This window comes from Theropithecus gelada, chromosome 1, assembly GCF_003255815.1.
Source record: "Theropithecus gelada isolate Dixy chromosome 1, Tgel_1.0, whole genome shotgun sequence".
Lineage (NCBI taxonomy): Eukaryota > Metazoa > Chordata > Mammalia > Primates > Cercopithecidae > Theropithecus > Theropithecus gelada.
In genome coordinates, this window is record NC_037668.1 from 90,235,267 (window position 1) to 90,252,812 (window position 17,546).

Here is a 17,546-nt window from a genome sequence, read left to right on the forward strand (position 1 = left end):
CTCTCTGCCCGCACCATTCTTCCCCCAGATTCCTCCAAGGCTCGCTCATCTTTCATTCAGCTCTGCTCAAATGTCAACTCAAAGAGATCTTTCCAGGCTATTGTACCCATCACTTATTTTAGTGTCACTTATGTCTCCGTCTCCAGAATGTAATGCTCCTTTATGACAGGGAATGCCTTTCATCCCTCGCGCCTTGAAAAATGCCTGGCACATAGTAGGCACCTTAAAAATACTTGATTTAAATGGATCTGGGCTGAACGTATCCTGCTTAATTGCAGCACTTGAGCTGAGGTCACCTCATCAAAGCAAGCACACAAACACAAAAGGAAGCACAACCAGATGAGGCCTGCCTGCCGCTCCTGAACTCTTTGGGAGGGCTCGCGCGGGAACCCTGGGAAGCTCCCGCGGCCGGAGCTGGGCCTGAAACTGTTCTTTCGTTTCCTCCTGCGGCCGAGAAGGGGAGGAGTAAACAGGAGAAAAATGAGGCGAGTAGGGGCTGAGGAGTGGGCCTCAGCTCTACAGCATTCGCCTGAGAATGTATCGTTATCCGTGGCAGCGCCTTGTCTCATTGGATGGCCCTAGGCCTAGTGTGGCCGCGACGCCGAACGAAAGCCCGGGCGAAGCCCCGGCATGCAGCCTGGCAGCCATTTTCCGGAGCGGCTCTCCCGGTCACCCCGCCCGGGCGCGTACGCACGAAGGGAGGCGGGGCTTGCCGCGAGGGCCTCGCTCCGGAAGCCGCACCCTCCGCGGCGTCCCACCGTCGAGGATTAACAAAACGCCAAACCAGATTTCAACAGTCGGCAGCGAAAGCGCGCACTCGAGCGCCAATGAGAGCGGAAGGAGGGGCGCCGTGCCTGAGGAACACTCCGTATGTCGAACAATGATTGGCTGGAGCCCACCTTTCTTCTTTTTTGCTATTAGAGGGACTTGCTGCTCCCGCCCTTCTAATTGGCTTTGGTCTAGGTACTTCTGATTGGTTTCCCCCGGGCGGTGGGAGGCGCGGTTTTGGGGATTGTTCATCATGGATTGGTGAATTTGGGCTCCTTCTCGAGGCGGTGGCCCGTCCCGTCTGCTCTCTGTCCCGTCTCCCGACCCGTACGCGTTTCCCTCAACTCGCGCGCACGAATGGTTAAAAAAAGGGTGTGAGGCTCGAGCCCGCCAGCCAGGCCGCTAGCACCTCGCGCGCGCCCTTAGCGAGGACCCGCACGAGCTGCCCGGCTCTCTGCCTGCGCTGTTTGAAACTGTGGAACCCGTTAGGCTCTTGGGGAGCTACAGTCCCAGCTGGCTCTGGAGCCCGTGCGTGCCGGGGGCGAGTGACCGTCGCGAGACGGCTCCTGCCTTTCGCGTCTCTGCAGCGTGGAGACTGGAACCGGCAATTTCAAAGGACGCCGCCACGTTCAATCGCAGCGCTGGCGCGGGCGGAGGCTAAAACACGGGGGTCCTGAGACTGAGGAAAACGCGCCAAGTTCCCCTCGGTGGCGGAGTGCGAAAGACCCTAGCGGTTCAGGCGCTCGGCGAGCGGGGCTGCTGCTTGTTGCGCTCCTGGCTATCCCGGGGCGGGCGCGGATAGGCGCCGCTCCGGGGATGTAGTTGGTGCCGGTGCAAGGCGGGACCGAGCGGCGGTCGGGGTTCCCGCTCTTGGGAGCGGATGGTCACTCCCCCGCGGGGAGGGTGATCCGACCAGATTTTCCTGGGGCCGGGGGGACCCGGCGGACTCGGGACAGGGACTCACCTGTCGCACCCACACTCATTCGGGTTGGACTTGCCGGCGTCACTGCCGCGGACCTCGCTTTGGGCCATGACCAGGTAAGGAGGGCCTGGGAGGAGGGGCCGGCGCCCCGGCGCGGGGGCAAGTTCGGCCGGCGCGGGAGAGGAGCTGCCGGGGAGACCCCCGGGACCGTGTTGGCCTCGCACCCTGGTCGAGCTGCCAGCGGGAGCCTTGTGTGCCTCGGGCGGGGCGCCTGTCTTGCCGCCGCCGGGACGCGAGAAGGCAGGTGCGGGCTGGGCGTAAATAGGCCAACTCCGCGGCGAGGGCGCCCGGCGCGGGGGTGTGGGCCGAGAACGCTGCCGCCAGCCTCCCCCGGCCCGGCAGCCTGGTCGCTGCTGGTTCTTCCAGCTTCCTTTCCGTTCCGGAGAGTGGTGAAGGTTGGGGAGAAAGAAACGTTTCCACGCAGGTTGCCCTGGGTCGGTCGGTAATTGCGAAATTTTACCGCGCATTTTCTTTCACTTACACTTTTTCCAGAAGTGTTTAGAACGCCGCGTCTTAAACCTTGGCGAAGATGTCCTTGTATATTTTTCTTGAAAAATCGGAATCGAGTCGTGTCATCTCAAAAAGAATTTAAAACTGTTGGGACTGAGTATTCACGCTGTCAACAGATAATGGTCGATTCGTCGTGCTTTCTGCGAAAGTTGACTTAGTTACAGGAGAAATATTTTGCATGTAACAGCCCCCCCAGTTATAAGGAAAGCCAGGAGCAAGAAATAATAGCACGGAAGATACTGCACCTGGCAAAATGTTACATTCTCGGTGTGAACATTGCTTTGAGGGGCTAGGAGGTTTGGTTTGTTGATTAAGCTGACGATCCGCTGTTTCACCTGCCTAATCATTCTTCCCTCCTGTGAAGTGTGGTTACTCTGTCGGTTTGAGATCCAGTTTCTGTCATCCATTAGAATTGGCTCTCGAGAAAAACATTTTATCAGAATCATTAATGCTTGGCGATTCCTGAGAACTTAGCGTAGGTTAGTTTGTCATTTAGAAGACAGCGCTTCCTCAGAAGCATTAGGTGAAGCATTAGGTGGATAGGAGAGTAAGTGAAGTTGGAGACAGAATGGGGAGATTGATCAGCTTTTCCAGTTCTTCCTGACTTGGGTCTCAAAAATGGTTTCAGTGCTGAGTTTAGTGTGAATTCCTAGATCAGTGTCAGCCACGTGAAATGCTTGTTAAGGATGGAATTTGAGTGAGTTTTGTGTAGTTCATTTTATTACTCTGCATTTTAAATTTGAAACTCGTTGCTGAAGTTTTGGGCTTTAATTTTATTATGGTAATACTCTAGTTACATAATTTTTCCTCACATGTCCTGAAAAATAGGACTGATGTAGAAAATATTAGTAACTCCTACAAATGTTGCCATATTTTTTCCTGTGAAAGTTTTACTTTAAAACAGGGTGGGAAAGTTGCAAATGGCAAACCAAATCATCTTTTTTCCTACTCAAAGCACTATTTTTGGAATCCAAAGTTTTTAAAAAAGTTTGGAAAACGAGTATTGTGATTTCTGGCTCATTAAGAATTGGATTTACACAAAGTGCATCCAATAGTGTTTTGTATCACTGTCTCAACTTTGCATGTGTTTTATTATTGAAAGATAATAAAACCTTATGGTTTTAGGTATAACTTAACACCATCTCTATGCCTTGAATGCAAATTATACTTTAATAAACTTTTTAGGTACTTTATTTTCATGTATTCATGTTAATAACTAGAAAAGGCATTGGAAGAGAGGACTCATTATCGTCCAGCACTACTTTGATTTTCCATTCATCCTTTCCATGTACTTGAGAATTAGAGGTGGTAGTGCTCAATTTTTCTGAATGAATTATTATAATGAAATATTAAGTTTTTACTACTTACACTACTTTACTGTAGGTCTGCTAAATAGGATATTTTGTAATGCGACCCTTAATCCATAGCAGACTGATTTTAAAAATTCAGTAGCTTCTATTTTTTGTTCTTTAAGAATAGTGTGGTAAGCTTTTTCATTTAAGCAATAAATATTGAGTGCCTATTGGCAGGCATTAGGTTTTCAAATATTAATTTCTAATTTGTACCATTCCCTTGGTAAATTTGTTTTCAAAATTGATGATTTTGTTGCCTAAAACTGATAACCGAAAACTAATGAAACTTTTTCTCTGTGATTAACAGATATAATTGATTACAACTTTCCTCTATAAATTAATTATTGACAACTCCTTGGGATTTGAGAAAAAAATGCCTGGTGTCATACCTAGTGAAAGTAATGGACTTTCAAGAGGTAGCCCATCAAAGAAAAACAGGCTTTCCTTAAAGTTTTTTCAGAAAAAGGAAACTAAGAGAGCTTTGGATTTCACAGATTCTCAAGAAAATGAAGAAAAAGCTTCTGAATATAGAGCATCTGAAATGTATGTATCTTATATTTCTGTACTTTAAAAATTCTACAGTGAAGCAGCAGTGAACTTGGTTGACACCTCCACTCTGACTTGATAGTCTATAGAGGCACAAAAAAGTACACTTCAGTGTACTTCTTAATAAGTCAAGTCTAGCCGTTTATAGTAGGAACAGCAAAACTGGTGGTTCCCCATAGGGATCACATCCGTAATGTTTAACTCATGAACACTGTGCTCAGCCATGTAGACTAACTTGGAGAAATATTCATAGATTAAAATTGTCTTTCTGAGTTTAAATTTGATTATTTGTCGTGCAAAACATTTGTGTAGGGGTAAAAGGTTATATATATATGTATATATATTTGGTTCAGAAGACTTGACAGTTATAAGACATTTTAAACTCTGTAGTCATGTGACTAGTCATACCTGTTGGAGGCATACGATTGCAAATTATAGAAATAAACTTAAAAATAAGTAGTGCTTTTGATGCAAATAAATTCTTTAGCTACAGAAAATAAATCAGAACAAAGTGAAATACTTTATTCCACCACCAGCAGCTCTAGCTGGAGTCTGTACTGCTTCCCTGTTTAACATATAGTCACTCTGCTGGGTGACTAAGGTGGATTTGGTCCCATGTGTTAATTTCCAATAGCTGTCAATAACCGGTTGAGGAGATTGTGTGAGAGTGAACCTTTTGTTTATCAGCATTCATACTTCTAAATACTTTGAGGTGCTGGAGTAATAATAGCTAGCAATTGTAAAATAAAATACTGGGAAGACCTAGTGGGTTTTTTTTTTGTTGTTGTTAAAGAAGTAAAAGAATAATAATGTATTTATTTTTTGAGACGGGGTCTCCTTGTGTTGCCCAGGCTGGTCTTGAACTCCTGGGCTCAAGCAGTCCTCTAAAGTAGCTGGGATTACATCTCAGTGCCACCACACTCACCTTCTGAACATTTTATTTTTAAGTGAGAGATAGCTAAATAATTTTTTTTTTTTTTTTGGAGACAGAGTCTTGCTCTGTCGCCCAGGCTGGAGTGCAGTGGCCGGATCTCAGCTCACTGCAAGCTCCGCCTCCCGAGTTTACGCCATTCTCCTGCCTCAGCCTCCCGAGTAGCTGGGACTACAGCTGTCCGCCACCTCTCCCGGCTAGTTTTTTGTATTTTTTAGTAGAGACGGGGTTTCACCGTGTTAGCCAGGATGGTCTCGATCTCCTGACCTCGTGATCTGCCCGTCTCCGCCTCCCAAAGTTCTGGGATTACAGGCTTGAGCCACCGCGCCCGGCCATATAATTCTCTTCATAGACTTTCTTTTCCTTGAATTCTTATTAATATAATCTTACTTAGTTCAGCCTCTCCCAAATATTGCCATGGTTAATTTATTCCCAGGTTTCTGTTCAGTTACACTACTTGATTAAAATGTCAAAGTAGGTAAAACAAATCACAGTCTCTCAGTTCCTCAATTTTTTGCTCTGTAAAATAGGATTAACATCCTTTTAAGGGAATTGTTCTGTGGCTTGGTATGTGTAATAATGTTTTAAAAACTTTTATTCTGGGCATATAGCAGTTTTTGAGCCTGTATTTCTTAAAATATCATCTGAACAAGATTCACATACTTTTCAGATTATACAACTTTTGGGAAAAGACTAAATCTACGGAAGTAATATTTTCACCTTGTTTCTTTGAGATAACTACTTGATTATCTTTTCCCCCTTCTATATTTAATAGTGATCAAGTTGTTCCTGCAGCACAGTCTTCACCTATAAACTGTGAGAAGAGAGAAAACTTGTTACCATTTGTGGGACTGAATAATCTCGGCAATACTTGCTATCTTAATAGTATACTTCAGGTAAATTGACAGTTTTGCTATATAACAAAACTTTAGTAGGCAAAGAATAATGTAACATTTAATGTTTCTGAGTTATTGGAGGACTTTAATGTCCATCCTGTCTTTGCCTTTGATTGTAAATGAACCAGAACAGGCTAAAATAATACGTTGCATGTTATTAAACTTGCTTTGGGATAAGAGAAAGTGATAGACTAAATAAAGGTGGGATAACAAAATTGAGTAGACCTTAAGTGGAAGTTCAAACCTTTAATTTCTTTCTCTGATTGCTGGTGCTACAGTAATACGTATCTTATCCCTTGGAAATAACGTTGGCTTTGTGTTGTGTGTTCTTGTAACCTTAAAGTCTTAGCAATATCTGCCCAGACTCAGTGCTTTGTGCCAGTGAGGGAATACACTGGGCTACTACTGATGAAGTGGAGAACAAATTTTGACACAAAACTTAATCTCAGAATTTTAGGTACTACACATTAAAAGGGCCCTATAGAAAGCATGATGTTGTTTTAATGATTTTACGTATATTGTTCAGTGAACACTTAGACAGTCTCACTTTTTATAGGTATTATATTTTTGTCCCGGTTTTAAATCTGGAGTAAAGCACTTATTTAATATTATTTCAAGGAAGAAAGAAGCTCTAAAGGATGAAGCCAATCAAAAAGACAAGGTAAGAACAGTAACAGAAAATAACGTAAAAAGCAAAAGTAAATTAATGGAAATTTACTTGCCTGGAAATGAAGAGACTGCGGGGGTGGGTGACAAAGATTATTTCTCTGTTAACGAACTATTGTCAGGCAATTATTTTTCATTCTTTCAAGGTAGCTAACTAGATAATTCCCTTTTACAGAGTGTTTGCTCCTGTAATCTGTGTATCAAACTTTTGTTACTTGTATACTATACATTATTGTGTACTATAATCATAATATGTCACACCCATGTACAACCTATTTACCCATTGTGTTTTCAAATTGACTTAAAATTTAAGTAACTACACAGTATTTAAAGAAATCTTTGACTTCCATAATTAAAAAACCATTGTAAGTCACATAAATAGTAATTCAAAAATTCCTCTTAAAATTACAAAAAAAGACGAGGCGTGGTGGCTCACGCCTGTAATCCCAGCAGTTTGGGAGGTGAGGGTGGGTGGTGGATCGCTTGAGTGCAAGATTTTGAGACCAGCCTGGGTAACATGGCAAAACCCAGTCTCTACTAAAGATATGAAAACTAGTAGGGCGTGGTGGTGTGAGCCTGTAGTTCCAGCTAATTGGGAGGCTGAGGTGGAGGATTGCTTGATCTCAGGAGGTTGAGGCTCCAGTGAGCTGCGATCAAGCCACTGCATTTCAGCCTGGGTGACAGAGACCCTGTCTCAAAAAAATAAAAAATAAGGCTTATTTGTATATCCCTTAAAATTAGTGCTATAATGCAACTTAGAAAACCTAGTATTCTTAAGTGAGACAAAGACAAAGGGGGAAGGTACTTAATTTGTTCATAAAATTATTGGTTTGTGTGTTTCTTTCTTGACAGGGAAATTGCAAAGAAGATTCTTTGGCAAGTTATGAATTGATATGCAGTTTACAGTCCTTAATTATTTCGGTTGAACAGCTCCAAGCTAGTTTTCTCTTAAATCCAGAGAAATATACTGATGAACTTGCCACTCAGCCAAGGCGACTGCTTAACACACTCAGGTATAGCCTATAATATAATTTTAGGGTTTCAATTTAACTACTTGTTTATATCCTTGGAGGAGAATGGTATGTGAAGAAGCAGGAATAAAAGGGCAAGGAAAGTAGAAACTATAGGTCCACAGTCCTTTGTATCTCAGAGGCTCTGAATACTGGAAATTTTTTTCATATATTTGGTGCTAAATTTGTTAGATCTGAATATATTATATGAGGCTTTTTATAGTCATTCGTATTTATCTCTAATGTGAATATTCATACATTCTTCTATAGAAGTAGTAATGTATTTAATTATAGAGTACTCCCATATCATGTCGGTGATAAACATTTTACTTATATGCCATATTATCATTGCATCTGAAAATGTCTGAATTTCTAAATGCGTGGTCCTAAGGATTTCACATTAGGAATTATAGGACTATATTCAAAATATATGTAAGAACTGTAAATTCTAAATATTCTATTTTTGTTATATGTGATTAGAGAACTGTTGGCTAACTGGATTAGATTGCTTTTTGGTATTTTCTTAAAAATGAAACAACATATAAAATAGCCTTATTCAAATAAAATTATACTAATAGGGCAAGTCTTTAAAACAATCACTTAAGCATTCAGTTTAAAAATAGAACTAGGTGCAATTTATTGCTATACCTTAATTAAGAGGTATTGTAGGCCAGTCACAGCCCACACTTGTAATCCCAGCACTTTGGGAGGCCAAGGTATGTGGGTCATTTGAGGTCAGGAGTTCATGACCAGTGTGGCCAACATGGTGAAACCAAGCCCCTACTGAAAATACAAAAATTAGCTGGTCGTGGTAGTTCGCACCTGTAGTCCCAGCTACTCAGGAGACAGAGGCAGGAGAATCGCTGGAACCCGGGAGGAAGAGGTTGCAGTGAGCCAAAATTGTGCCACTGCACTCCAGCCTGGGCAACAGAGCAAGACTCTTGTCCAAAAAAAAAAAAAAAAAAAAAAAAGCTATTGTAGCGTGGTGGCCAAGAGCGTGCTGATTTGAATACTGGCTTTTCATCCTAAGTAGTTCTGTGATCTTGGGCAAGTTAATTAACCTCTCTGTGCCTTAGTACCTATATCTGTAAATAGTGGGGATAATAGTACCTCATAGGGTTATTGTGAAGATAATGTATACATAGATAAAAAAACATTTTGACTAAAACCTGGTATATGGTAAGCATTATCTAAGTATTAGTTATTATATTTAGAAGAGGATCAAGGTATTATAATGAAAGTAGGGTACAAGTTACTCTTTTAGTTACAGGTAAGAAATTCCAAATTAGTGCTGAATAAATGTCTTGAGATTTAAAAAATGAAATAATTTATGATTTTCCTTACATGAATTAATTTCTATATAGATTTTATGTACTGTATCTTCAAAACTAGAATAGATGAAATGGAAATTTTTATTTATAGGGAACTCAACCCTATGTATGAAGGCTATCTACAGCATGATGCACAGGAAGTATTACAGTGTATTTTGGGAAACATTCAAGAAACATGCCAACTCCTAAAAAAAGAAGAAGTAAAAAATGTGGCAGAATTACCTACTAAGGTAGAAGAAATACCTCATCAGAAAGAGGAAATGAGTGGTATTAACAGCATGGAGATGGACAGTGTGAGGCATTCTGAAGACTGTAAAGAAAAACTCCCAAAAGGAAATGGGAAAAGAAAAAGTGACACTGAATTTGGTAACATGAAGAAAAAAGTTAAAGTATCCAAGGAACACCAGTCATTGGAAGAGAACCAGAGACAAACTAGATCAAAAAGAAAAGCTACAAGTGATACATTAGAGATTCCTCCTAAAATAATTCCCAAGTGTATTTCTGAAAATGAGAGTCCAAGACCCTCACAAAAGAAATCAAGAGTTAAAATAAATTGGTTAAAGTCTGCAACTAAGCAACCCAGCATTCTTTCTAAATTCTGTAGTCTGGGAAAAATAACAACAAACCAAGGAGCCAAAGGACAATCTAAAGAAAATGAATATGATCCTGAAGAGGACTTGGGGAAGTATGAAAATGATAACACAACTCATGCTTGTGGATTTGAATCTCCAGGAAATACTGTTACACCTGTGAATGTTAATGAAGTTAAACCCATAAACAAAGGTTAGTATAATTCTTAGACTTTGATAGGTAGGAGCATATAATCTCTGACTAAAATTTTTTCAAGAGAAGGAAATTTAACACTGAATGTGAACTATGGTGTTTTAAGTGCTATGCTTAGGTTAGTGTGTGTGTGTGTGTGTGTGTGTGTGTGTGTGTGTGTGTGTGTGTGTGTGTGTGTAATGTCATTAAAGTAATTTTAATTTACAGCTTATAAAGTAGGGAAGTTTGGCTGGGTATGTTAACTCGCATCTGTAATCCCAGCACTTTGGGAGGCCGAGGCGGGCAGATCATCTGAGGTCAGGAGTTCAAGACCAGCCTGGTCAACACGGTGAAACCCCATCTCTACTAAAAATACAAAAAGTAGCCAGGCATGGTAGCGCACGCCTGTAGTCCCAGCTACTCGGGAGGCTGAGGCAGGAGAATTGCCTGAACCCAGGAGGTGGAGCCAAGATTGTGCCACTGCACTCCAGCCTGGGGTGACAGAGCAAGACTCTGTCTCAAAAAAATACATAAAGTAGGGAAGTTCAGTATATTTTAATGTACATTTAAGAATACATTTCCCCTTATGCAATGTTTGACATAAACTGAAGAAGGACATTGCATTTAGTGAAATTTTTAAAGTAGAGGCTAAGTACAGTCATGTGTTGCTTAACAACAGGAATATGTTCTGAGAAATGTGCTGTTAATTTAATTGTGCGAATATCACAGTGTACTTACATAACTAGATGCTAGAGCGTACTATACAACTAGCCTATATGGTATAGACCAGGGGTATCTAATCTTTTGGCTTCCTTGGGCCACAGTGGAAGAAGTGTCTTGGGCCACACACAAAATACACTAATGATAGCTGATGAGCTAAAAAGAAAAAAAAAATCAGAAAAAAGTCTCGTTTTAAGAAAGTTTATGAATTTGTTATGGGCTGCAGGCAAGCTTTTTTTTTTTTTTTTTTTTTTTTTGAGACGGGGTCTCGCTCTGTCGCCCAGGCTGGAGTGCAGTGGCCGGATCTCAGCTCACTGCAAGCTCCGCCTCCCGGGTTCACGCCATTCTCCTGCCTCAGCCTCCCGAGTAGCTGGGACTACAGGCGCCCGCCACCTCGCCCGGCTAGTTTTTTTTTTTGTATTTTTTTAGTAGAGACGGGGTTTCACTGTGTTAGCCAGGATGGTCTCGATCTCCTGACCTCGTGATCCGCCCGTCTCGGCCTCCCAAAGTGCTGGGATTACAGGCTTGAGCGACCGCACCCGCAGGCCTGGTGGCCTGTACGGGGGCAAGCTTTGCCTATTGCTCCTAGGCAACAAACCTGTACAGCATGTAACTACTGAATGCTGTAGGCAACTGTAGCACAATGGTATTTGTGTATCTAAGCATAGATATGTAAACATAGGTACAGTAAAAATCATGGGAATATGTGGTCCATTGTTAAATAATTGAAACGTTGGTAGGTGGTGCATAACTGCAAGTTACACCATACTTGAACTAGATTTTTACCAAGTTTTGTCCAGATCTACACATATCAAGGAAAATGTGTAATACTGATATGGTGAATAGTTTTACTGAAAATGTCATTCTTCTGGGTTTATTCTATGGGGAGGGTGTCTTTAGGAAGGGAGTTACAATACAACTGACTTTTTTGTTGTTGTTTTGTTTTTTTGGAGACAGAGTTTTGCTCTTGTTGCCCAGGCTGGAGTGCAATGGTGTGATCTTGGCTCACTGCAACCTCCACCTCCCAGGTTCAAGCGATTCTCCTGCCTCAGCCTCCCGAGTAGCTGGGATTACAGGCATGCGCCACCACACCTAATTTTGTATTTTTAGTAGAGACAGGGTTTCTCCATGTTGGTCAGGCTGGTCTTGAACTCCCGACCTCAGGTGATCTGCCCACCTCAGCCTCCCGAAGTCCTGGGATTGCAGGCGTGAGTCACCGTGTCCGGCCTACAACTGACTTCTTTTAGAGACAGTAGTAATTCATAGTCAAAGTTTTTATCTTTACAGGGACCTTAAATTTCATTAATAGGGTACCTCTAATAAGCTAATAATGCTAATAAGCTGATCTATGAAAATGGAACTGTTATTCATGATATACTTTATTTAAATGGAAAATTGGTTATTTGGACTATAATGAGAAGCTAATCTATATAGATGTACATTTTCCTATTTTCATTTTAGGTGAGGAACAAATTGGTTTTGAGCTAGTGGAGAAATTATTTCAAGGTCAGCTGGTATTAAGGACGCGTTGCTTGGAATGTGAAAGTTTAACAGAAAGAAGAGAAGATTTTCAAGACATCAGTGTGCCAGTACAAGAAGATGAGCTTTCCAAAGTAGAGGAGAGTTCTGAAAGTAAGCAAAATTGGAGTCTTGTGTGGACCATGATGGAATATTTATAATTCTTTAACAGCACAAAGTCTAATAGACTATAATTAGGGAGGGGAAAAAAGCTAGCTTTTAGCATCTAATGTGACCTTTCTGCTTATCTGGCTTCACTTATACATGGTTAGCTTTTGGGAAATCATGACATCTTGATTTTGATATAGAGCGTGTTAGAATGGAAAACTGAAATGCTTTAATAAGTGCACTTTTGGGAACCTGAGTCTTTGAGAGCTACTGAGGTTATTTTTAACACAATAATTGAGCCACTGTTGTGTCTAGTGCATAGCACAAAATATGGAAATACCATAGGAAATAATCATAGACAGGTTTACCTGTCACATACTGAAAGTTGGCAATTAAACGTAAACTATTTTGTCTTACACTGAGGGACAGAGACCAAGCTTATTTTGTTTTTGCTGTCTGGCATATTTTGGGGCTGATCAAATATAGATATTTAAAAGATACGTATACTGTTGAGGATGCACTTAGGAAAGTAGTTTCAGAAGTAAAAAAAATCTCTAGTTGTTTAGGAATGGGTTGGTCAATTGAAATTAAATGCTAATTTTGAACATGAAACTTTGTGGTTTATTTTTGAATGTCTGAGAGAAGTATTTGTGAGTGAAAGGATTCTCTTTTTCAGTTTCTCCAGAGCCAAAAACAGAAATGAAGACCCTGAGATGGGCAATTTCACAATTTGCTTCAGTAGAAAGGATCGTAGGAGAAGATAAATATTTCTGTGAAAACTGCCATCATTATACTGAAGCTGAACGAAGTCTTTTGTTTGACAAAATGCCTGAAGTTATAACTATTCATTTGAAGTGCTTTGCTGCTAGCGGTTTGGAGTAAGTATTGTAAATAAGAGCTATATGAAGAAAATGAGCTGCCGTAGAAGATAAGTCTTGTTCAAAATGCTGTAGTAGTAGGAATAGAAAGTACTCAAATGAAGTAGATCGTAAAGATTGCTTTAGTAAAGTTTTGTTCTCTTATTAACAGTTTCCCTATAAAAATGAAACAAATGCTTTTGATATGAATATATATACTATTAAGTATGATGTCTTTTTTTTTTTTTTTGGAGACAGTTGTCCAGGCTGGAGTGTAGTGTCACTACCTTAGCTCACTGCAGTCTTGACCTCCCAGGCTCAGGTGATTCTCCCACGTCAGTCTCCTGAGTAGCTGGGACTACAGGTGCATGCCACCATGCCTGGCTCATTTTTTGTATTTTTAGTGAGATGGGGTTTCACCATGTTGCCCAGTCAGATCTTGAACTTCTGGACTCAAGCAATCCACCTGCCTTGGCCTCACAAAGTGCTAGGATTACAGGCGTGAGCAACCATGCCCACCCAGTTTCTTTATTCATCTTTTCACATTCATTCCCTCTTAGATGTTAGTAGCAGAATTCAGTAGAGCTGACTAAAGCAGGGAACAAATTTTATATACATCAAGATTTTTTTGAAAGGGCGGGAAAGGCTAAATTCTTCCTAGTTTTAAGGTAAATCAGGAAATTAGTCTTTCCACAGTTTGAAAAAAAAATGCTAATTGTTTTGGATAGTCTGGTTTTTTTTTTTCCTGACATGTATAATGTCATTGTATGTGTGACTCCTTTGTACATTAGTTACTTGTTTGAAGTTACCATGAGGGCTTCACAGTAGCTCTCTCACACTGGGTTATGTCAGAAGATAACATATAGCCCCTTATTCAGTGGACCTTCCGTTTGCTAATAGTAAAAAATAATATTTTACTTACTTTCCCAATTTTTGGTAGAGAAAAACTTCACACTAAAAATGACTAAAATGGGCTGGGCGTGGGTGGCTCACACTTGTAATTCCAGCACTTTGGGAGGCCAAGGTGGATGGCTCGCACCCAGGAGTTCAAGACCAGCCTGGGCAACATGACAAAACCCTATCTCTACAAAAAATACACAAACTAGTTTGGTGTGGTGGCGGGCACTTGTGGTCCCAGCTACTCAGGAGGCTGAGGAGGAGGAGCCTGAGGTGGGAGGATCACTTGAGTCCAGAAGGCTGTGGTGAGCCATGATTTCACCACTGCACTCAGCCTGGGTGACAGACCCTGTCTGAAAAAAAAAAACCTAAAATGTAACATTTTCAGTTCAGGTTCAGGCTATTTAAAATACCATTTATTTTCTTACTGCACAAAATTAGGAAAATAAAGGAAAAAATACAATTATTTCCTCCACAGAAATGCCTGAATATTAGAAGTTATTATTTTTTTGTTTCTGCATATATTACAAATATTATTCAAAGTTGGGGTCTTGTTTTGATTCTGCTTTTCTGATACATGAAGACTGAATATTAAGGGTTCATTCAGATTTTTACTTGGTTTCAGATTGGGGTATAACATTTTGAATTTAAAATGGAACTGCAGGAAACCTTTTCTTTTTTTCCTCCCAAAGGTTTGATTGTTACGGTGGTGGACTTTCCAAGATCAACACTCCTTTATTGACACCTCTTAAATTGTCGCTAGAAGAATGGAGCACAAAGCCAACTAACGACAGCTATGGATTGTTTGCGGTTGTGATGCATAGTGGCATTACAATTAGTAGTGGGCATTACACTGCTTCTGTTAAAGTCACTGACCTTAACAGTTTAGAACTAGATAAAGGAAATTTTGTGGTTGACCAAATGTGTGAAATAGGTAAGCCAGAACCATTGAATGAGGAGGAAGCAAGGGGTGTGGTTGAGAATTATGATGATGAAGAAGTGTCGATTAGAGTTGGTGGAAATACACAGCCAAGTAAAGTTTTGAACAAAAAAAATGTAGAAGCTATTGGACTTCTTGGAGGACAAAAGAGCAAAGCAGATTATGAGCTATACAACAAAGCCTCTAATCCTGATAAGGTTGCTAGTACAGCGTTTGCCGAAAATAGAAATTCTGAGACTAACGATACTAATGGGACCCATGAATCTGATAGAAACAAGGAATCCAGTGACCAAACAGGCGTTAATATTAGTGGATTTGAGAACAAAATTTCATATGTAGTGCAAAGCTTAAAGGAGTATGAGGGGAAGTGGTTGCTTTTTGATGATTCTGAAGTCAAAGTTACTGAAGAGAAGGACTTTCTGAATTCTCTTTCCCCTTCTACATCTCCTACTTCTACTCCTTACTTGCTATTTTATAAGAAATTATAGGGTGAGTGTATTTTCCTTGTGTATATATTAAACACACCCACACAAACATTGGTAAAGTTGATTATATCAAAGAGTCTTTAGCTTATCTTTTGAAGCTACTGGGTATTACTGGTCTCTCTAGGTTTTTATATAAATAGTGAAATTTGAATTACTGAAAACCATGTTAATTTTTAGAATTCATTTTCCTCAGTAGAGACTAGTGATGCATTAGCTTCTGGGAACAAACTTGTATCGGTTCTTAATTAAATTATCCAAAACAGAAGCATTTAAACACTTGGATTTACACCAATCTTTTGTGTTTGCTTTTTAAAATAAAGTGCTCGTATTTGTATTCTCCATATTTTGGAGTAATTATCTACATGATGTTTATAGTTCCTGTGGTTTTTCACCCAAGAAGCAGAATCTCATTCAGTACATTTAGTTTTATAAGAGTCATGAAGCGAAATCCTTGGGCTATGTCAGAGGCACAAAGTCTAGAATGTGTGTATTAACAATAGTGTACATTTTGTGCCTTGATTCACTTAGAAAAGTGTCTCAGAAAACCTGGACAGTTGCCCTTCTATCTTCACAAGAATTTTATATGTATTTATGAAGATGATTCTGTACTCTAGTATAATCTTTTTGGGCATGGACTAATTTGTATCTCTTTAACTCATATTCTGCACGATCTGTATATAGTATATCAAACTTAGAGGTGTGACCTTAAATTTAACTTTTTTTAAAAACTGGGAGGTCAATAAAATTTAAACTGCTTAACTATGTATATGAATATTTGAATTTTTTACTTGTATATTTTTATAAATACAGCTGAATTTTCTTAAAGAGAACTAAGTGTGTGTATATATATATTATGTATATATATGAGAGAATAAGCATGCATAATCAGTACCTTTATTACGGAATACTTTCTGATAGTGCAGGAGAAGAGTTTTTCAAAGAGGAGAAATTGTGCTTAGTCCATCCAAGCTGTCATACTTAAAAGAGGTTTATAATGACATTTGTTGCATCTAATTGTCCTTTAAAGTAGACATGATTTAATGGAATCCAAAACTGGAAAAGTTAAGATGATGCTTTGGGCACACATAAAAACTTGGTTAAAATTTCATTTTAAACTAGTAAAGTGAATTGGTAAGTTGTGAATGATTTCATGACTTGTTAAGGGACATTCTTGGTACTAAAGAGTTTTTTTCCTAGAAATGATTCTAAATATATAAATGCTATTGGGATAACACTATAATACCCCATTTCAACAAGGAGTACCTTCTCAACTAAAAAATCACAGTAGGCTGGGTGCGGTCACTCACGCCTGTAATCCCAACACTTTGGGAGGCTGAGGCAGGTGGCTCACGAGGTCAGGAGATGAGACTATCCTGGTTAACACGTGAAACCCCATTTCTACTAAAAATACAAAAAATTAGCTGGGTGTGGTGGTGGGTGCCTGTAGTCCCAGGTACTGAGGAGGCTGAGGCAGAAGAATGGCATGAACCCAGGAGGCAGAGCTTGCAGTGAGCCGGGATCAGGGATCATGCCACTGCACTCTAGCCTGGGCGACAGAGCAAAACTCCGTCTCAAAAACAAACAAACAAAAAAACCGCACAGTTACATAATCTCTTACATTCTTCCATAGGATGATGAGATGATAATAAAATCATGGTTCTCCCCACCTTTCAGAATCACTGATGGAAATCCTTAAACAGTCCTGAGTACTACCTGTAAATTTTGAATGGAATGGGTCTAGGATAGACACTGGGCCTCATACTCGAGAGAGAGCCAGTGTTAAGAACTAATAAATTCCTGATGTGGGAAAGTTACATTTTAAGAAAAATGAAGTTTGTAAGAAGGAAGTATTCAGTATCATATGAATGTTTAAGAGGAAGCCTCTGTTCTGAAGGATGTCAAAATAATTGGTTTTGCATGATAATCATACAAATCATGAAGTCTTTGATATTGTTACTGAGATTTGAGAGATTTTTGTCCAAACGCTTACATAAATGTAACCTAATGAGAAGTGACCCTTCAGGGGTTCCTTATTCTCTCCCTTATGTTTATACCTATCACTGCCCCCAAAGAAGAAGGGAAAATGTCACTCTTTTGGAGGGGAGGGATTTCCATTCTTGACTCCTTACTTTTCCTTACTGTTTATTTGGCTCCTCAAATTGAGTTTTGAGGTTATATGCCCTTCTGACTCAGATTTGGTCTAATGATGTTGACGCCTCTGAAAAATCTCAGTCTTTGAACTGATGTAGATAAAAGGAATTTGAGAT

At 40.2% G+C, this 17,546-nt stretch overlaps 1 protein-coding gene across 3 annotated transcripts; it reads left to right on the top strand.

Moving 5' to 3' along the window:
* Positions 1-697: 697 nt before the first annotated feature.
* USP1 (ubiquitin specific peptidase 1) lies at positions 698-16,105 on the top strand. Of its 3 annotated transcripts, none has more exons than XM_025373301.1 (9): positions 698-868; positions 3,920-4,155; positions 5,865-5,985; positions 6,542-6,646; positions 7,504-7,664; positions 9,084-9,775; positions 11,936-12,106; positions 12,777-12,978; positions 14,547-16,105. In XM_025373301.1, exons 2-9 carry the CDS (start codon positions 3,986-3,988, stop codon positions 15,280-15,282), a joined length of 2,358 nt encoding a protein of 785 aa, XP_025229086.1. In that variant the 5' UTR covers positions 698-868; positions 3,920-3,985; the 3' UTR covers positions 15,283-16,105. The 3 variants fall into 3 exon arrangements, with proteins under 3 accessions (XP_025229086.1, XP_025229033.1, XP_025228983.1); XM_025373248.1 differs by having other exon boundaries at positions 699-963; positions 14,547-16,049; XM_025373198.1 differs by lacking the exon at positions 698-868 and adding an exon at positions 1,113-1,806 and having other exon boundaries at positions 14,547-16,045.
* The last annotated feature ends 1,441 nt before the right edge of the window (positions 16,106-17,546 follow it).